Here is a 21,411-nt window from a genome sequence, read left to right on the forward strand (position 1 = left end):
CAGATCTGTTTGCCAGATTTGGCTGTGTTTTGGATGTGGATGTCTTTGCTCTTCGCACCATGGCAACCTCTTCCACCCCCTCCTGGGGGGCACCCACGATCCTGCCCGCCCCCCCAAACCCTCTGAGCCTTCTGAGTGAAAAGAGCTTGCTCTTTCTTCTGCTGTGCAGTGCATTGGCATCATCGGACCAGTCAAGCGAGCTGTTTAGGTGCACGCCCAGGAATTTGTAGCTGTCCACCAGCTCCACCGACTCTCCTTTGATGATGCTGGGTACTGGTGGGACCTTTCCTGCTTCTTCGGGGATCCACCGGCATCTCCTTAGTCTTGCCGGGGTTGAGTGGGAGGTGGCCCACCTCGCTCCATTGCACAAAGCCGTTCACCACGAATGTAACGTGGATAATGCAGCAAAGTGAATGGCAGTGATGACAAACACTCCTGAAGAAGAAACAGTAGTGCAGACACTCTCCAATGGAACTGTACGTGGAACTGATACTCACATGCACTTGCCAGTATCCTGAACATCAGCTGTACATGAGCTAAGCAACAAAGTCCTTATGAAAATATGTAATTCTTATACTCCAAAACGGCACTGCAACACGGCTGTCTCTGTAAAAAATGACACATGACTCAGAGTTTGAACACCTGTTCCATAACAGGCTTTGAGAACCCACACATGTGGGACTGGACTCCTGATTGGCTGTCAACTATGAATAAATCAAAACTCAAAACCCTCCTTTGAGGGGTTTCCACATGGGTCTGTAACTCAGACAGACTCCAGCATGTAATGGTTTGACATCCTGTAATATTGTTTTAAATACCGGGGTCCCACAGGGTGTCTTGCCACATTCTCTTCTCCATAAACACAAACAAAATCACATGCAATAACAATGGACTGTCATTCTTTAAATATGCAGGTGACAAGCGCTCTCTGACCACTTGTGGACATGCATGGTTCTCCCTGAAGCTGAGTGTCAGTATAAGACCCAAAAGCGCATGTACCTCCTGAGGAGTCTGAATGATTTTAATAACAAGGACAGTTTAACAGTATTGAATCAGTTCTCACATTCAACACATCACAAAAAAAGTTAAAAACACCAACTCACAAGAATCATTAAACAATAAAGCTACCGAAATCACCCACCACACCAATATGTGTCTCTACATGCAGTAAAAAGTAAGGCAGATCATCAAGGACCCTTCAAACTGGGTTGAGGGGGTTCCAGGGGTCCCCAGTTAAATGACATGACAGAGCCTTTTACTCTGTTATAAGTAAAAGGCCTGTGTTCAAATTGTTACTTGAGTAAAAGTACAAAAGTATTGGCATCAAAATACTTAAAGTATCAATAGTAAAAGTACTAAAATGTTTGAAAATAGCAGATCTACAAGCTCACAACACGGCGCCAATGCAACACGTTGTGAGCTTGTAGATCTGCTATTTTCATTATAATTTATATCTGCAAAGTAACTAAGTATAAAGTTTTCAAATAATTGTAGTGGAGTAAAAGTACATTATTTGTCTCTAAGTTGTAGTGGAGTAGAAGTAAAAGTATTGAGAATGGGAAATACTCCAGTAAAAAAAAAAAACCTAAAAATGTTACTTTAGTACAGTGAGTAAATACACTTATTAACTTTACACCACTGTGATCTACAAGCTCACAACACATCGCTTTGTGACGCGTTGTGAGCTTGTAGATCTGCTATTTCCAAAGGATTTTATACACATGATAACTTGTAAAATGGGACATTGTGCATAATGAGTACTTTTACTTTGAGTACTGAAGTATATTTTGATGCCAAAAAATTAAAACCCTCCAACTCTATTCCAATAGCCTATATGCACACGCCCCTTCCGCGTTCAGCTTGGGCCGGCTGTCAACTTCCGGTCGCGGTCAGCTCCAATGATAGTGGATGTACAGTCTTCATATTATAGCTAACAAAACGGTATAAACTACATTATTTGATTTGATTATCTTATATTATGGTCTTTTATACGTTTTATTATTTGTATGTCGACGTTTATGTTTTGCCATAGGTTCGTAACGTCTTAAAGTCTCCTTTCAAAAACGGGAGGACGTATACTGCACCATACCACTGTGTAGTGTAATCTACAGACTTCAAGTTTTCAGTTTCCAGAACTTTCCACCGATTCCAAAGACAAATAACTAGAGAAGAGGTGGGTAGCTAATATCCGAAGAGACAAGTTAACCACGGAGAAAACAAGAGTCGAGTCTTCAGCAAACAGTACATTTTAAACTCTGAAGAGGACTGCAACAATGGAGGAATCGTCGCGGTTCACCCGTTGTTTACTAGAACTGCCGAGATTTACTGTAAATGATGTGCGAAGACTAGCTCGGATGTGTACTGAAACACCGCAGAGTAAACTTGAGAAAGGTTTCAAGTTTTATGTGTCTTCTTATCTCTGCAACTATGAAGGTATGTATATCGCTAACGTTAGCAGCTACAGTACACACTACACAGTTGTGCTTGCTAACGCTGCCTATATTATTATGCTGCCATGACTGCTTGCTAAGTTCCAGTTTTATATAATCACGTAAATAGTAATGTCCCCTATCAGTATAAATGTTTGTATGTTTGTGTTTAAGTGTCATGTAAAAACAGGGTCACAAATGAGGTCTCTGTAAGAGCTCACTGCTACCGTTCTATGAAGAAAGCGGAGAAGCCCCACCAGCTCCGAGTAGGACTAACAATAACAAAAGTGTCACGTTGACACGTTCAAAGTTCTGTTCAAAGTTCTGTTAAAAGTAGTCTCTGAAGCCAGACAACTATCCCACTATCTTTGAATGCTGTATGACTGAAGCATTTGAACATGGTGTGAGTCAACAGTGGCTGTTTTTGAGACTATGTTCAAAGCATGTTATTTTTTTTTTTTTTTACCGTTAAACAGTGGTGGAAGTAAATAAGTACATTTACTCAAGTACTGTTCTTTTTCATTTTATACATAGGCTATTTGAAAATAGCCGATCTACAAGCTCACAATGGGTTGCATCGCGATGCATTGTGAGCTTGTAGGTCTGCTATTTTCAAACATTTTAGTACTTTTACTTGTGGTACTTTATAGTATATTTTGATCCCAATACTTTTGTACTTTTACTCAAGTAACATTTTGAACACAGGCCTTTTACTTGTAACAGAGTATTTTTTTTATATTGTGGTATTGCTACTTTTACTTTAGGAAAATATCTGAGTACTTCTTCCACTGCTGTTAAACCAAAGTTCAGTTCGAAGCATGCATGTTCTTTTTTTGTTCTACCATGTTTCAGCTTGGCCAACCATTGAGGCAAAGAGTTTATGTTGAGGTAGTATTGTTGATCAGATTAGTGAATAAAACATAATGCGGTCAGTGATATTCATGATCACTGCATGAATATCAGCTTTTAGAAAAGAAAAAAAACTAAATTGCAGCTGAAACAGTGGTAATGCAGTTAGATGGTAGCTGAGTGTGATGGTTTCTGGTCTGTTCACAACACTGTAAACAAAGGAATGTAGGTAGTATCTTGGTTGTAAAATAAACAAGATGTGTAAAGTTTCCCCAAAAAAATGATGGTATGAAATGGAGAAACAGTGCCCTTTCATTCACTCAGCTATCTTTTAAACTGCTTATGTTGTGCCACCTCAAAACTGTCCTGTCATCTTTAACTTTTCCAGATGTATTGCTTTGCAACAGATCTACTTGAGATAGTCATTATAAGTTGATTCATATTGTGTGTGTGTGTGTGTGTGTGTGTGTGTGTGTGTGTGTGTGTGTGTGTGTGTGTGTGTGTGTGTGTGTGTGTGTGTGTGTGTGTGTGTGTTTGTTTCAGATGACCTTACGGGATTCAGATCCAGTTGTGCTGGTTAATAGCTTCTGTTCGTGTGTGGCTGGCACTGGGTTGTGCAACCACTTGGTAGCCTTGCTATACCAGACAGCCCATTTCTCAGAGTGTGGCATGTCTGTTGTCCCTCCTGTCCTTTCATGCACCGAGACTGAACAAAAATGGCATAAGCCTCGAACAATGGTTTGTATTATTTAAAGATCTGTGTTTGATTTTTTTTTGATTGAAATTTTTATTAGGCAAAAGAATGTAAAACAACACAGTTACATTTATAATGCTTTTGTCTAAAAGGTCCGGCCAAAAAAGTCCTTGCGGGCTTGTTTCCGTTGGGGTCCTTGAATTAATTTCATAGACATATATAGTAGCAACCTGTCATAATGTTTAATTGCTATAACCTGTTTATTAATAGCCTCTTAATACATAGGGAGTGAAGCCAGGACCAGTTGATGCCATGGTGGTCGTGAAGCCCAAACCAGGTGCTACTTCAGCAAGTGGAATCAGGTAAGCGTTGCAACAGGATGGCCTTAAACTTTCTAAATTTGAATGAAAGTAAAACAGAGGTCATGGTGTTCAGACCCAGCACAGCCGGTGACACCTCCTCTTTGGATCTGGGATCCTGAGAGGTTTATTGTGTATTGTTTTGCTCTTAGCATATTGTTTTGTTACCTAGTCCTAGTGTACAGCACCTTGGTTCAAGGCTGTTGTTTTAAATGTGCTTTATAAATAAAGTGGATTGGATTGGTGTAAACGGGCACACTGCACTACACTGTGTGACAAAAATGGCTATTGATCACTTATTTGTTATTCCAGGTCTACTCTATACAGAGCCTACAGTGGTGTGCTTCCAGACGCGTCATCCCTTGACCCTACTCCTGCCTATGCTGGCTTCAAACCAGGCTCCACTCCACTAATCTGCACTATGGACATATCATCAGATAAACCACTTGTAGACTCCATCTTTGGTAAAGTACAGGCTGGTAGCATCCTTTCATATCAGCAGCCACCTCCTACATCAGAGGATTGTGTCATCAACCATGAGGATGCCCCCCCATTCCCCAAAATACCTTTAGAGGGATACCAGCTAGATCAAACTGACTGTACATTTGTGCCAACTAAACAAGAACAGTTGCACCTGAGATCTCTGTCTGTGACCTTGTCTCAGTCACACAAGATTGAAGAGGTAACAAGATGCCAAAGTGCAGCGCCTGAGTGGCATTCGCTCAGGAAAGAGAGGGTGACGGCTTCAACATTTAGAGAGGTAAGCCATGTTAGAGGGCAGAGTTCAGCAGAAAACCTGGCTGAGAGGATCATCCGAGGAACACGTCAAACCACACTCATGAAGAGAGGCTTGGATCTGGAGACGGGTGCATTAAAGGACTATGCAACCCAGAAAAACATTAACTTAAGGAGATGTGGACTCGTGGTCCATCCTGATGCACCGTGGCTCGGGGCCTCACCTGATGGGCTGGTCTATGACCCATTTGAGAGACCATCATTTGGGTTAGTTGAAATTAAATGCCCAAATGCACAAAGCTATATTGAATGCAAGTACCTCAGAGTTGACCATGGCACACACAAATTGAAAGAGAGCCATGCATATTATTGGCAAGTGCAGGGGCAATTGCTGATTACGGGTATGGAATGGTGTGATTTTGTTGTCTGTGCCCTTGATGACATGTTTTTACAACGTATTCACAGAGACACGACTGTGTTGGACAAACTAAAACACAGATGTGACTTGTTTTTCTTTTATACTTATCTGGCGAAATACCTCTCTATGCACCAGTAACTGAAGAGACACAAACATGTGATGCACTCAAGGTTTTCTAAGAAGTTCTTGGCATAAACCAGGACATTTGACACAAGTGAAATAAAGATGCTCCCAGTAAATGGAGACTAAGACTAACTCTGATGGATTCACTTCTTTCTGGGCTAAATCCAATTTCAGTATTACGACCACTGACCAGTTGCTTCTTTCAAGCGTTTATTAGCATAAAAATGGCTGAATAAATTGCACATCCACAATGAAGATATCCCATACCAGTTTCAATGACTGAAAATGCACATGTGGGGATGACATTAAAACCAGGTTTAATTTATTAAGGTTCTGGCAACAGATAGGCTACAGACAGTATATACTGTATGCTTCAATTTACAAAATGTGTACAGCAAATCTTTTCCGTAGCTTTTAAACTACATGGTGTCACAGAATCAGCAGGAATCACAGCTTTGTAAATGCATTTTCTAATAATTACTATTCAAGGCTACCAATGCATGCTTTCTTTTTAAATATGCTTTAAACTTTGAAATTGCACTGTAATTCAAGTGTGGGGTCCCCAAATCATTTCCCACATAAAATGGGGTCCTGTGGACCCTACTGTGGAAATTGAAAAATATATAGTGCTATGTTTATAACATGACAAAGAATATAACCAATTTTAAGAAGCTTTAGTCTATGCAATACATGTGTTTATCATTGCATTTCATAGTTACAAAAACAAACGGTACATTCAAGTTCATATGATATAGTGAGTCACAAACATGTCAACATGAGGAATGATACTAAAATGGTGTTTATCAGCTATCTTTAAACAATGTTTTTAAATGTACACACGGCACAAATAGTGAACAAACAACATTGGCTTGTCATCACTTGTTTTAAGTTTATGAACTTCTTGCCAAACAGTTCCATGCAGGCCTGGAATTTGATCTTGGCCACTTGGTCTTTGGCCTTGTAAATGTTTTGAGGGCACGAAGGCCAAATGCAAAGACAGCAAGGCCATCAAATAAAATACTGATAATAAATCCACTGAAATTATACATTTAAGAAATAATTTATATTAAATATGAAGTAACTATCAGTGAAATAAATACATTTTTGTAAAACTCCTAAAAAGGAGTTCAACAGGTTCATACTCCAGAGTCATGGACTGGTTTGAAGATTATGAGAACTGAGGAAGAGTTAAGAATTCAGAATCTTGACAGTGACATAGATTTAACTGTAATTCTGTACTCTGTCTGATGACCTTATGTCCTGTAACCGATGTCCCCAGGCCCAAACAGCATGTGTATGATAGTGCATGTGAGTTTATGTTCTGTTTGTCTCATACACTGTGTCTCAGTCACATAACTATTTTTGATCATACTTTTTGGCAATCTACACTCTTGCACGGTACTAGTTGAGTTGCATATTATGTCCTTCTCTGACCACAAACGGTTCATGCCCTGAACGGTTCATGTCTGTGAAGACTACAGGAAAGAGAGAGACAGGAGAAAACTGTTAAATCAGCTGGGGGCAGGCAGTGTGGATGGGGCATCAAGGCCACTGTGGCCTCAGGGCAGATAATGTTTTGAAGGGCAGAAGGTAAAACTGTGGGGCAATGGCAGCCATGGCCTCCCTGAAATTCCTGCCCTGGTTCCATGGTTATATTGTGGTTTTGAGATCACATCTCTTTTACCCAGCTTTTCACTAAGGGCCCATTTTGATAATTAACTAAGAGGCAGGCTACTGTGTAAAGTTGATTGATGCTACCTGTGAGTGAAAGAGGGATTACTGTATTAAATATTTTGTGCTCCTTAACCCTTCGAATGAGGCGCTCTACATGGATTCTCAGTCTTGCAATAGACTGTGTCTGCCTAACATCTACTGCAGACAGTTGTGCTCTCTTGGACAGGAAGGCAGGTATGTGCACCTTACAGGGAACATAGTCCTCCACAAGGAAACCCTTGTCTACCATGATGGCCATTGTTGGTTTGAGGAGAGGCACGATACCACTCTGCTTCAGGATCTCTTTATCGCTGATGGAGCCTGCATAAAGAGCTGACACGAAGGTTATTGCACCATGGGGGGCAATTCCTATTAACCCTTTAAAGGTGCAATGTGATTTGTAGTTAGAGAACACCTCACTCTGAAGGAGAAGAGAGTTTGGTGTTTGGCAACGCAGTTCAGTGCAGTCCAACACCACCTGTGTATCAGAGTAGTTGTGGAAAACATCTGGCAGGTGAGCCTTTACGGCTTCCGCAGACATCCAAATGCCTACAGCTCCAAGTACAGTGTAAAGAAAGTTAACCCATGTTTTGATGATGCGGCTCACTGTTGACTGGTGGATTTTGAATCTATGGGCCAGATCTTTCTGCATCAGACCCAACGACAGATAGTTCATGAACAGAAAAAACTCATCAATGGGTTGTTGAGACTGTAAATGAGTAGTCTTAGCTGCAGGCTGAGCTTTTGTACAGGTGAGCATCCTGTGTGTTGCTGGCTCTATCTGCCTCCAAAAGGCCATCAGGTGAGCGTGAGTTGCAAACCTGTGGGAGAAAATGTAAATGTATTAGGTGTCAATAGGCTGTACTACATTGCAGATAATCAGGTTCATAGTTATAATGAACGCATATTAATATTATGAGTAATACATTATAAGTAAATAACAATATATATTATAATTTATATATATATTCATTATTATATAATGTAATGATATATTAAAAATATATTAAAAGTAAATATTATGTGCCAGGGACCCCCAAATGCTAAGATTTGAGTTAAAGATGCTCACGTTTCAAAATATATATATTCAAAGATATGCACACATTCGTATTCAAGATTTTTTTTAAATAGCAGATCTACAAGCTCATAGCGCGGCACCGAGCTTGTAGATCTGCTGTTTTTGAATAGCCAAAGCTAAAGCTAAGTTATAATGATTGTGATGCTATGTTAACTAATTTCGCTGGGGACCCCCTGATACCCCCCCAAGGACCACTGGTTGAGAACCACTGGTGTAGAGAGATAACAAATAATACATAAATTAATAGAATAAAAACAATAGACAAGACTGCACAGGGTCTGACTGAGCTAACATGGTTAAGTACAGTATACCAGTGGTTCTCAAACGTTTTCATGTCAAGTACTTATAAATGAATGTGTATTTGGCCGTGGACCCCCATTTGAAAATAGCCGATGCATATAGGGTCCTGGGGGTCCCCGGACCCCACTTTGAGAACCCCTGCATTAGCCCACGGACAACCATAACTCTGAGAGTGTACAAATGGAACCAAATGCACCCGTAAGGGTTCATTTGGTTCCATTTTGTACACACTCTCAGAGTTACAGCCACATCCATTCGGTTCCTTTATCCATCATAACATCATTTATCTGGGGACCCCCTCAAGGACCGTTGAGAACCACCGCATATACATCATGCAGTATATGAAAGAGGGTACATAAAATGACCAAATAATCAAGGCCAATGTTTACAGAATAAATAATTTTACATAAATCTAACACTGTTGGCATTTTAGCTTACCTTGTGAAAAACCTTATGTCATCGTCTGAAGCAGCAAAGCGTTCCAAGCCAAACTTGTTGCTGATGGACATGTCCAACATCTGTTTCTCTAGCTCTGCTATACGTTCCAGGGCGAGATCAAGTGCAGAAGGCTCAGGGCTGGAACAGTAGTCGTGGTCTTGATAATCTATTTCCATAGGGGGGTCCTCCTTTTGGCTTATTATCTCAGTATTCGGCCGCTCTTTCCTTTGCCAAACCCCGGGCCGAGGGGTAGGTAGGTTAAAGTCATTCCACTTAAAAAGCATCGGTACAGATCCCTTTTTAAGACGCCTACGTGAAGATGCATTTGCAGGCTCGATCAGGTCTGTGCTCTCAAAGTGTCTACTGCATACTCTTGTTTTCTCCGTGATTGTAAAGTTGTCTCTTTTGATATTAGTTACCCACCGCTTCTCCTGTTGTTTGTCTTTTGGAAATCGGTGGAAACTGAGAACAGAGTTGAACTTTGCTGAGGCTGTACACTGTGGGACACAGCAGTGGTATGTTGCAGAACTGTCCTCCCGTTTTTGAAAGGACATTTTAAGACGTTTAGAAGTCATTGCGTCATGTAAACGTCGACACACACATAATAAAAAGTATAAAAGAACATGACATAAAATAATCAAATAAAACAATGTAGTTGATACCGTTTTGTTTGCTACAATATGAAGACTGTACATCCACTATCATTGCTGCTGACCGCGACCGGAAATGGAACAGCGGCCCGCGCCTAACGCGGAAGGGGTGTGTCTGAGTTGTATGCATAGAGCCGAGCCTGCGGTGATTGGTCGTGATGGTTTCCCTGACAACCGATAAAACCTGCGCTCATTGGTCGTCCCTCAGAACACACCCCCGTGTCCTGTGCTCTCATTGGTTGCATGACTCCAGCGCATGGGATAACCAGCGGGCGAATTGATTACTGTCTAATCAGCAGCAGCTGTGACTGAGATTGTCTTTGGGAGACGTCGACAGAACACAGAACAGCAAAAAGAGGTATGTTTATGCATTTATAATTATTTAGATCACGTCTGAACATTAATGGTTGAGAAATAACGTTGTGACTCAACATATGCTGCACATAATGTAAGATTCTGTTGGTTAGTTAGCCTGTAGTGTAACAGGTATTTCCTTGTAAACACAAACCGTTTGTTTGGACGTTTTAAAAGACAACATGCTATTAAAACAAAAGTATCTTGCCTTTTGTATATAGAATACATAGGTGTGTGGCCTTTTCTACTGTTTATCATGAAGTTGCCTCAATAATCTATATTTATTTTACTTATATTGCAGGGCTTTGTAGGCCAGGGGGGACTTTTAATAAGCAAGTCAAAGGTAAGGTTCCATTGGTACACTCTTGAGTTACTGACACGTAAGGGTCCATTTGGTTCCATTTGTACACTGTGAGTGTACACATGTAACCAAATGGACCCTGACAGGTCTGTAACTGACAGTATACATGGAACCAAATGGACCCTTACAGATCTGTAAGAGTTACAGACCTGTACGGGTCCATTTGGTTCCATTTGTACACTCACAGTTACAGATATGTAAGGGTCCATTTGGTTACATGTGTATACAGTTACAGATATGTAAGGGTCCATTTGGTTACATGTGTACACTCACAGTTACAGATATGTAAGGGTCCATTTGGTTCAATTGGTACTCTCAGAGTTAAAGGCCTGTAAGGGTCCATTTGGAATCTTGAGGGTCCCTGCTGAACCCCACCTGAGAACCACTGTACATTTAATGTGTTGGTTCTTAAAGTGGGTTTCTAGAGATGGTTCCTCCAGGTGTAAATACACTTCTCTTGTGGGGTTCCTTGGCGCACAACCTTTTCAAATCTGAAGCCAAATACAATTGACATGGAAATCTTTGAGAACCACTGATATGATATAGCTACTTATAACTTATTTTAAGGTGAATTGTAATATGACAACTGTAAACAAAATTAGAGTTTGAATATACTGTATTGTTAGTTAATCAAACATTTCTTTCCTTGCAGGGCTGTGATTGTCATTGGTTGTATGACTCCAGCGCATGGGAGAAGTTCATTACTGTCTGATCAGCAGCTGTTATTTTCACAGCAAGTAAGTTCAATCTGGTTGATTCTGTTGCATCTCTGCGCTATCTTTTTCCTTGGTGTGCTAATAATCGTTCAAACAAGGCATATATATCATCAAAGACTTATTTGACTATCTGTCAGGACTTATCTAACTTGACTGCGTGACTCATTTACGCTGCACCGCACACACACCGCGTTTAGATGCGAGTGAGCAACAGGCATGCTGTCACTGAAATATGGACCGTGGTGACAAACGCTCTAAAGTGTGGCTTCACTAAAGCCTTAGATCAAGACTATCGTATATGTATTTTATCAAATCTGACTTTTACTTTCGTATCTACGAGAGTCTTAGTGACCACACCCCCAGTTTGCCCTGAAATGTCACCGTTAAAACCTGGAGCTGTATGTCTCCAAACATGTAGAAATGCAAAACATAAGGTGCTTGCCCCAAATGTTAAGTAGGTGTCCAGAGTATTTGTGCAATGTATTAGTTCATATTTTTCAATAAAGTGCTTTAATCCCATCTGTGGCCGAACGCCATTCCCCCCCCTCGTTTACTTCCTATTTACATGTAAATTGTGTAATTCCGGCTTTCACTAGATGCGCCACGTCACTACCGCCGATCTACAAGCTCACTGCCTTTTTAAAAAGGAGGAAAAAAATTAAAACGTGCAGCTCACTGTATAATCCACAAATGAATCGACTGTTGGAATAAAGGCGAGGATGTTACTCTATTCATTAAATGTCTTAAATTGACTACTGTAAGGCTTAAAAGAATAAAGTTACTTTATTCTTGTGTAAATATGTAGATGCATTGTTGTTTTTTAAAATGTATCTTCTCTCTCTTCCCCTTGCTCCATCTTCTTCCCTTTCTTTATGGAAATACACCCACTGTTTTACACCTGCAAACCTGTGATGTGATAAAGCTTTTCTCATTCTCATAGGTGTTGAACCAAATCTGCTGCCATTAGCTGATACCCAATCCCTAGAAAACCTGGAGGAGCGGCTACAAAATAGCCCCGACCTCAAAATCCAACTGGTAAGAATTTCAGTTCTACTCGGGGAAGACACACACACAAAACCCTTTTTGTTTGTTGTTTAATGCTAACCCTTATCTTAAATTGGCTTCTAACAACTTTGCTGGGACATACAATATAGAATTGAGAAGCTAATTTAGTCAATCATGAAGGAACACTGCTATTCTATAGCTACTGCTATTTTTTAAAGAATTGTGCAGTAAGTGATTTTGTTTATTAAAAGATAAACATATCTATATTCGGATGGCAATAATTACTATGAAGTGTTCAGTAACAGGGGTCTCCCTGTCTCTCCAGGTGTTTAGTAAACAGAACATGCATGTTATGGTTAGATACCAATGTTATCCAATCAGAGATGACTCATACAGGATAAACAAGTGAAATTGGAAATGATGACACAAAGAAGTGAGCAGTAGCAGTACTCCAAGTCTTTCGGGTGACTGAACTCATTTCGGCTGCTTGTACCTGTGACCTTATGCTTTTGGTCATGACCCACACTTCAGCACAGAGCACATCATCCTTAGTTCCAAATTCTTGTTCTAAACAAAATTGATTTATTTACCGTTGCACTGAGAATTAAGACACATTACTAAAGAAACATTCTCATGATTGCTTTGATTTCAGGTCTCCAGCGTCAGGTGGAGGTGGGGGCAGAAGAGGCCGAGACAGGGGGTTCTCAAACAGCTCCAATGCAGAGTGAGTCTTGTGTAGAAAGATGGTGTGTTTACATTGATACAGTTCATTCTGGAATAGGGGTCTTGTCTGGCCATTAATAACTGAGCTTAAATTATCTTAAATTCCAAGTTCTTCTTCTAAACAATATGGATTTGTTTTTTCTTTTTTTTTCCCTCCAGTTTTCCTTACTGCATTTTATTTTATTTATTTATTTTTTTACCGTTGCACTGAGAATCAAGCCCCATGACTAAAGAAACATTCTGATGTTTGCTTTGATTTCAGGTCTCCAGCGTCAGGTGGAGGTGGGGGCAGAAGAGACCGAGACAGGGGGTTCTCAAACAGCTCCAATGCAGAGTGAGTCTTGTCTAGAAAGATGGGGTGTTTACGTACAGTCAGTCCGGAAAGTATTCAGAATGCTTCACTTTTCCTACATTTTCTTATGTTACAGCCCTATTGAAAAAAGTATTTTTGAATATGTTTCCACAAGTTTGGCTCACATATTTTTGGGTAGTTTTGACCATTCCTTTTTGCAGAACAGCTGCAATATATGCCAGCTTATGTTCAGCTAAACAAAGTAACGTTTTAATTCAAATATCAACTTTAACGATCGGACCAACATCTAGGCTAAACATGTCACGTTTGATCTCTTCGCAGAGCATCAGTAGAATAATGATAAGTGGCTGAGCTCATCAGTATTAGTGTTGGGTCGATAGTCAAACTAGGCTATAGATTTTAAGATATAATGTCAAATTATTGAATAAATCTAAGATAGTCTAATTGATACTGTACAGTATCAGCGGCGCTATAGACAAATTGTTTCAAACAGGCTGTTTTAGAAACAATTTTACATCAAGTTGTGCAGATGTGAAGGCGAAATATATTGAACTTGCAACGAAAATGAGAAAATCAGATTGATCAGAATAAGAGTAATTAGAGGGGTGTGTTCTAAAATAATAACCTACTCTACACTGAAGGTATGATAATGACTGCGCGTGCATGAGGACTCCAGTCTTTGAGCTCATGACAAAACACAAAGGTTGCATTCGTTCAGAAAATAATGTTTGATACGAGCTGTCCAGAAGGCTCTCATCCACTGCAATGTATTCACTGAACTTCTGGTAGATGTTATGCCACCGAAAGTGTCATGGCGCATCTCTATGGACGCAACCATGTGATGTATGACACTTCCTTATGAGATTTTCCTTGACGGCTACAAGGAAGTAACACGGAAGTATCCATTATTGTTTTACAATGGGCGGCGACACTACAGGCCAATCAAAGCCTTGTTTTTCCAGGGACTTCTGGGGTTGTTTCTTCAGTGCACTCAGGGCATGGTGCTGCAGCACATCAAGCGCACCGTAGATTCTGTCATGTGACGGGAAAGACCCGCGGTGATTGGCCAGTTTCTCCAAGAAACAAAAATGCCGACCATGTATGCTAATTACTGAGAATGTCCATCGGCCATTGCCGGATGAGGCATCTAGGTATTTATATCTATGCTTGTACCTGTGACCTTGTGCTTTTGGTCATGACCACATCTCATCTTTAGTTCCAAATTCTTGTTCTAAACAAAATGGATTTATTTTTCCTTACTGTGGTTTTATTTACCGTTGCACTGATAATTAAGACACATTACTGAAGAAACATTCTCATGATTGCTTTGATTTCAGGGCTTCAGCGTCAGGTGGAGGTGGGGGCAGAAGAGACAGAGACAGGCGCATGTGAAGGAGCTCCAATGCAGAGTGAGTCTTGTCTAGAAAGACATGGTGTGGTGGTTCACGTAGATACAGTTAGTTCTGGGATGGGGTCACGGCTCCAGACGTAACTTTTTCACTGGTGCCACTTAACTTTTCAGTAGGTAGCACCACCAAAAATTACTTACCCCCCCCCCCCATATAGCCTACAGTATGTAGGAATTGTGTTTTAATATACTACTTAAGATGTCTGCCAATATTGATAATATGGTGTACCATCACTAGCTTAAGTTTTTAAGTGCTTTATTTATAAAGTACATACAAAGTTCTTTTTACATAGAAAAATAAATACTCCTGGGAAGAGGAAGAGGAAGAAATCGTTATTTACCCAGGGTTTGGACTAAGTTGCAGTAACTTATTTCTTGCCAGACCCTGCAGGATTGTTAATCACCCGGTGATTTTCATACCTAGTGTCGTGTTGGGGAGTCGAACTGGGAACCTCTCGGTAACAAGCCTGACCCTCTTAACCACTAGGTCACCGCATCCCTTGGGTATACAAGCCTAAATAATAAATTCACTTTGATGCTGCGTTTTCCCCCCTCTTTTCTTACACAGGTTTTTATTTATTTACTATTTTACCAATAATTAAGCCACTTGACTAAAGAACAACATTCTTATGTTTGCTTTGATTTCAGGACTCGGATCTCATCAGTTCTGTTCTGGCAATGGCCAGAACAGCATCTACAACAGCCTCGTGGAGGAGGTCTGCCATCTCTGCGTGAACCTTGGTTCTGAGGGAGGTGCGAGCTACGTGGATGAGGGTCTCCTGGTACAGTTCTTTGTGACTCACAGTTGTCACATCGGAAATGTATAATGGACATGATGAGATTTGTTGACTCGGAACGTCAAATTCTGTGAGTTAAATTTTGGCGAGGGAGGACCGTCACTTCAGCAAAAAAGCACTACTTTTTTTTTCAGTTTACAGTTTCTTGTTAACTGCATTGTTCACATATTCCAAATGTTGACTGCATTGTTCATACACGCATTTGCCTCACATGGTTTGCAGTTTAATAATAAAAAAGCAGAAAACGTTATGCTTGTTTTTATTTTATCTTAGTCAATTATAGCCTGTGTATGGCATTTAGTATGGCTTGATTAAAGGAGAGAGCCTGACTAAAGCACAACCCCCCCTAAATAAGACCTTTGTCACACCCCATCTTAACTTCTACAGTTGACTTTTTTCATAGGTGCTCCTGTTTCCATAGTGGAAACACTGTTCTGGCTCATCACTGGGTCAGCACAGTGTGGCCCTTTACAGCTGGCCCATGCACGGTTCATGTATGTCTGAGCTTCTGGCAAACCGATCTGGCGCCAGACCAGGGGGTATAGACCATTGCTCCGAGCGAGCCATGACAAACTGCATGATCCGGGCCATAACTTTGCCAGCTTTGGGCCAGAACATTATGTCCACAGCTGGCCCTGTCCTGGCAAATGTATGGGCCAGCTGTGGGCACAGTGTTCTGGCCCTATGCTGGTGACCCATATCTGGGCCAATTATGGACACATTGTTCTGGGCTAGTTCTGGCCAACCATGCCTAGGCCAAGTATGGACACAGTGCTCTGGCCCTGTGCTGGCCAACCATGTCTGGGCCAGCTGTGGAAACACTATTCAGGCCCTGTGCTGGTGACCCATGTCTGGGCCAGCTGTGGAAACACTGTTCAGGCCCTGTTCTGGCGACCCATGTTTGGGCCAGCAGTGGAAACACTGTTCTGGCTCATCACTGGGTCAGCACAGTGTGGCCCTTTACAGCTGGCCCATGCACGGTTCATGTATGTCTGAGCTTCTGGCAAACCGATCTGGCGCCAGACCAGGGGGTATAGACCATTGCTCCGAGTGGGCCATGACAAAGAGCATGATCCGGGCCATAACTTTGCCAGGTCTTTTTTGCTATGTTCTGGCTCATCACTGGGTCAGCACAGTGTGGCCCTTTACAGCTGGCCCATATACGGTTCATGTATGTCTGAGCTTCTGGCAAACCGATCTGGCGCCAGACCAGGGGGTATAGACCATTGCTCCGAGTGGGCCATGACAAACAGCATGATCCGGGCCATAACTTTGCCAGGTCTTTTTTGCTATGTGGGACTCTGTTACAGGTAAATGTCTGGAATTCAAAATGTACTTGGGTGAAAGTACAAAAGTATTGGCATCAAAATTTGAGCGACGCATTGTGAGCTTGTGGATAAGCTTTTTTCAAATGCCCATAAGGGCTGAAGTGGTTAAAGGTAGGGTAAGTGATTTGCGTTGGTTAAAATAATTGTTAAATAGCTCTATATTCTGATAGTACTCATTGCTATAGAGTGTTTGTTCAGTATTAGGAGTCTCCTTGTCTCTCCACCTCTTTATTAAACAGAAAATGCATTTTTGTTTCAGTTTCAGTTTCATTTCCAATTTTATCCAACCAGGACAGAGAACTCAATCAGGATATAGATTAAACAAGTGAAATTGGAAGTGATGACACTAAGAAATGAGCAGGCAAAATTGGAACTGGAACACTATACAAATTAAGCTTAAAAATGGGTACTTTCTCCTGATTGGCTGAGATTTTGACACCTACCGAAAAATGTATTTTCTGTTTATTAAAGAGCTGGAGAGACAGGGAGACTCCTGTTACTGAAAAAACACTCTATAGCAATGATTACTATCAGAATATAGTATTTTAACCTTTTAACAAAAGACTTTTTGTTTTAACCAAAAAATATCACTTACCCTACCTTTAATGTATGTTTTGTTATAATAATAAAAATCTACAAAGTAACTAGTAACTAAAGTTTTCAAATAAATGTAGTGGACTAAAAGTGCAATATTTGGATCTGAGATGTATATTAGTTTTTTTGTTTTGTAGCTCTATTTTGGATAGTAGAAGCCGCTACGCCTGGGCGGCGGGCCGCGACAGACCCTTTCAAACAGGATGATAGCCAGACAGAGAAGTGAAGTGAAAAAGACAAAAAACAAAACTGCTGCACGAACGCCTCCATCTTGATTCCAGGCTAAAGCAATTTCCTCCAACCAGGAGGGACAAAGACCTTCATCAGCTTCAATTTCATAGTGTTCCAACTTCCAATTGCTTAACAGTATGTTCTGCTTACTAAAGAGCCGGAGAGACGTGGGGAGACTTTTTTTTTTTTTTAACTGAACAAACACTCTTCTGTATTACAGCATCCGAATACAGAGCTTTTTAACTACTTAAACCATTAAGACCTGAAACCGATTCTCCTAAATCCTAACAGTATTCTGAAAAACGTATGTTTCTATATCAGTGGTGCTCAATCTTTTTCATGTCAAGGACCCCCAAAATTATGTGTTTGGCCGTGGACCCCCATCTCAAAATATGTTGTTCCAGGGGGTCCCAGAAGCAAAGATTTGAGTTAAAAATGTTCGCGTTAAAAATATATTCAAAGATTTGCACACATTTTCGCGATTTTTCGAAAAATAGCAGATGTACAAGTTCATAGCGCGGCACTCGGTGCCAAAGCAAAGCAAAGCAAAGTTTGTTGTTTACCCAGGGTGTCGGACTAAGCACGAAGCTTGTTTCCAGCCGGACCCTGCATGGAAGCCTTGCTCAAGGGCTATTCAGCGGTGATTCATGATTGATGTGATGAATTGGGGAATCGAACTAGGGACCTTCCGGTATCAAGGCCGCCCCTCTAACCACTAGGCCACCGCTGCCACAATGAGCTCACCGCGCTATGAGCTTGTATATCTGCTATTTTTGAATAGCCAAAGTGTAAAATAATGCTTTTTAGCTCAAATCAATCCAGGTCTTAATGGATTAAAGGAGTAGTTCACCCAAAAAATGGCTTATTTTCTATCAATTACACACCCCATGAAGCCGCGTTGCGATGTGTTGTGAGCTTGTCGATGGGGCTATTTTCTACAAAAGCTTTCCCCACAACACAGACGCTGGGGTTTTGAAGTGGTTAAAGACTTACTTTTAACAAGAAAAGAAAAAACATCACTTACAGCACCTTTAAGCCCTCTGTGAAGTCTCGCGCCGTCCAAAGGCCATTCCCTCCCTTTCTTTCTTTTGAAGAAGAATAGAGGGCACACACTCATTCCTATTACACCCTCTGATGCTCTTTATTTGTGAGAGCGAGAGGCGAACAGAGGGAACGCGGCACAATGGGGATTTTAAAACCCGCTCCTTACATGGCGAGGCAGCCTTAAAGACAGCTTTGTTAACCAGGGGACAAGATAAATCTCTTCCCCCACGAACACATATATTACACTCTAATGAAATATGTATCAGCCCCCAGATGGGGATGGGGGGACGGGGGGGGGGGACGGGTGGGGGGTGGACCATGTTTGTCTAAAAGGCTGTGGGAATCCGCCAGGGGCCTTTTTTAGTTATTCCCCTTCTCTCCACACATGAGCGCTATTACCAGCTATACGGTTTGACGACTAAATGTTTGCTTTTGCAGGCTTGCTTGTTGACTTCTTCGAGATGAATTATATACCGTATACTGTACGTACTGCTGCTTACCAGAGTCTTGCTTTGGGTTGGTTTGGTTGGCTGGATGAACAACACACAGATTTGTGTTCCAACAAAAGCACAATAAGAGTTTATAGCGCTCTCTTGTTGCCAGAATCTCTTCTAGACTGCATGCATGCATGCATGGCACACGAGGAAAAAACCTTTGAAAACAATGCGGGGAAGATTTGTTTTCCATCCTAATCTGCTTCCAGCGGTCGTTTGTCTCAACCCCTCTTTGTTTGTGGAGCTTCTCTTTTTGGACCACGTGCCGATTTCGAACAATCCTCCGAGGACCACCCCATCCCCTCCCCTCCCCCCCCCCCCCCACACACGACAATACAGCATTTTGTATATAATAAGGCATCATTTTGTTTTCATGAATATCTAACGTTACTGAGCCAGATTTATATTTACAGTATAGTTGCACGCTGGTGTCATGCACCAACAATGTAGCATTGTGAGCTTATCGGCTTTTCTGTGTTTGTTTTTTTTGCCTCTTTCTTTATTATAATATTTGACAATTTGGCCAATGTTTGACCAGTCTTTATAGTATAGTTTGTTGATCACTTTTGAGGCAGTAATGGTCTTATTATTATTTATTTTTTTTTCAAACATTTTTCAGATATAAAAAAGGTCTTAAAGGTCCTTAAATTGTCACTTCACTGTGATCCCCCCCCCCACTGGTTCCAGTCTGGGAACCGGTGTCTTACAGCGTATGTTCGCCGATCTGTGGCGCCCGAAGGTGTTCCGATCCAATCTCCTCTCCTCTCCCCCCGTGGAGGTCTGGAGAAACTGTCAGATAGAATGAGCTGAGCAGCTCATCTCTGGTGTATGCGGCCGTTCCACAACTTCTTTGGCAATTAGTCATTGTTGAGGCAACAGGAGTCGTAGAGGCACTTCACGTTATAAGATAGAAGTTTAATACGTGAGCGCATGGGAGAAGAGAAGAGAAGTGCATGTAACTTTCAGGCTGGTATACAGTGGATATCAGGGGGAAAGCAGGGAGAAAGCCTAATAGTCTTATATTAACCCATTAAGACCTGAAACGATTCTTTAAAAAAAACTAAATCCTAACAGTTTTTCGGAAAAAAATAAAAAATAAATATTTTCACGATTTTTCAAAAATAGCAGATCTACAAGCTCATAGCGCGGCACTCGGTGCCGCGCTATGAGCTTGTATATCTGCTATTTTTGAATAGCCAAAGACATCTAAAGTGACACAGAAGCGTTCCAGGTATCAATGGGTTAAGATAAGAGGGGAACTTTCTTGGGATCAAATAAAACAATCTTATCAGCTAAATTGGAAGAGAAATATATTCTGAAACAAACTCCTCCTCTGGTTGGCTTGATCAGGCTGATTAGGATGGAGGATGTTGAATACAAGCCTCTGGACTCTTAGTAGTGTTTGGTCTGTCTTTCACTTGTACTATTGATGTCTCTGTTTCTTGTCTGTTGATTATGAGAGCTGCTGTAACATCTTTAATTTCCCCTCTGGAATGAATAAAGTACCGACTTACCTGCCTGCCTAAAACATTGCCTGAGGTACGCGGCACGGAATCAAGTTTTATTTCACTGAGTAGTACGTTTAACCCATTGAGACCTGAAGCCGATTCTACATGTCTCCTAAATCTCAACAGTGTTCTGAAAAACGTATGTTTCTATATCAGTGGTGCTCAATCTTTTTCACGTCAAGGACCCCCAAAATTATATGCATTTGGCCGCGGACCCCCATCAAAATATTTTGTTCCAGGGACCCCCAGAAGCACAGATTTGAGTTAAAAATGTTCGCTTTAAAAATATATATATTCAAAGAGTTGCACACATTTTCACGAATTTTCAAAAATAGCAGATCTACAAGCTCATAGCGCGGCACTCGGTGCCGCGCTATGAGCTTGTATATCTGCTATTTTTGAATAGCCCAAAGTGTAAAATAATGCTTTATAGCTCAAATCTAAAAATGACACAGTTCCAGGTCTCAATGGGTTAAAGGAGTAGTTCACCCAAAATGTACTTATTTTATATCAATTACACACCCCATGAAGCCTTGAATTCATGGAGATTTAATAATTTCTCGTCGCATTCCTAAGCCGATGATTTGATGACCAGCGGAAAAGATGCTAACGTCTCGGAGACTCCGCCAGTCGTCAAATTATCGGCTTATAGGAATGCGACAAAAACAAAACAAAATCTCCATGAATTTAAGGCTCCATGGGGTGTGTCAATTGATAGAAAATAGGTAATTATTTTGGGTGAACTACCC

At 41.1% G+C, this 21,411-nt stretch overlaps 4 protein-coding genes across 4 annotated transcripts in view; 3 read left to right on the forward strand and 1 right to left on the reverse strand.

Annotated features, from left to right (window-relative positions):
- Positions 1 to 21,411, forward strand: part of tspan4a (tetraspanin 4a) — a gene marked incomplete at its 5' end in the record, with an annotated part of 357,455 nt that overhangs the window by 78,921 nt on the left and 257,123 nt on the right. The window lies entirely within an intron of this gene.
- LOC311041601 (uncharacterized protein) lies at positions 4,203 to 5,622 on the forward strand (the record flags this gene model as incomplete). The annotated part of the gene is made up of 2 exons (XM_084052058.1): positions 4,203 to 4,334; positions 4,644 to 5,622. The coding sequence occupies exons 1-2, from the start codon at positions 4,285 to 4,287 to the stop codon at positions 5,620 to 5,622; spliced, it is 1,029 nt and encodes a 342-aa protein (XP_083908184.1). The 5' UTR covers positions 4,203 to 4,284.
- Positions 7,277 to 9,847, reverse strand: LOC311046744 (uncharacterized protein; the record flags this gene model as incomplete). Its single annotated transcript, XM_084059267.1, has 2 exons — positions 9,137 to 9,847; positions 7,277 to 8,141 (listed from the first exon to the last, which is right to left on the reverse strand). The coding sequence occupies exons 1-2, from the start codon at positions 9,829 to 9,831 to the stop codon at positions 7,277 to 7,279; spliced, it is 1,560 nt and encodes a 519-aa protein (XP_083915393.1). The 5' UTR covers positions 9,832 to 9,847.
- On the forward strand, positions 10,075 to 15,695 carry LOC311046773 (uncharacterized protein). The gene is made up of 8 exons (XM_084059316.1): positions 10,075 to 10,144; positions 10,442 to 10,483; positions 11,154 to 11,238; positions 12,158 to 12,252; positions 12,875 to 12,946; positions 13,208 to 13,279; positions 14,596 to 14,667; positions 15,315 to 15,695. The coding sequence occupies exons 5-8, from the start codon at positions 12,940 to 12,942 to the stop codon at positions 15,491 to 15,493; spliced, it is 330 nt and encodes a 109-aa protein (XP_083915442.1). The 5' UTR covers positions 10,075 to 10,144; positions 10,442 to 10,483; positions 11,154 to 11,238; positions 12,158 to 12,252; positions 12,875 to 12,939; the 3' UTR covers positions 15,494 to 15,695.

This window comes from Gymnoscopelus microlampas (assembly GCF_963454915.1).
Source record: "Gymnoscopelus microlampas genome assembly, chromosome: 1".
NCBI classification, from domain to species: Eukaryota; Metazoa; Chordata; class Actinopteri; order Myctophiformes; family Myctophidae; genus Gymnoscopelus; species Gymnoscopelus microlampas.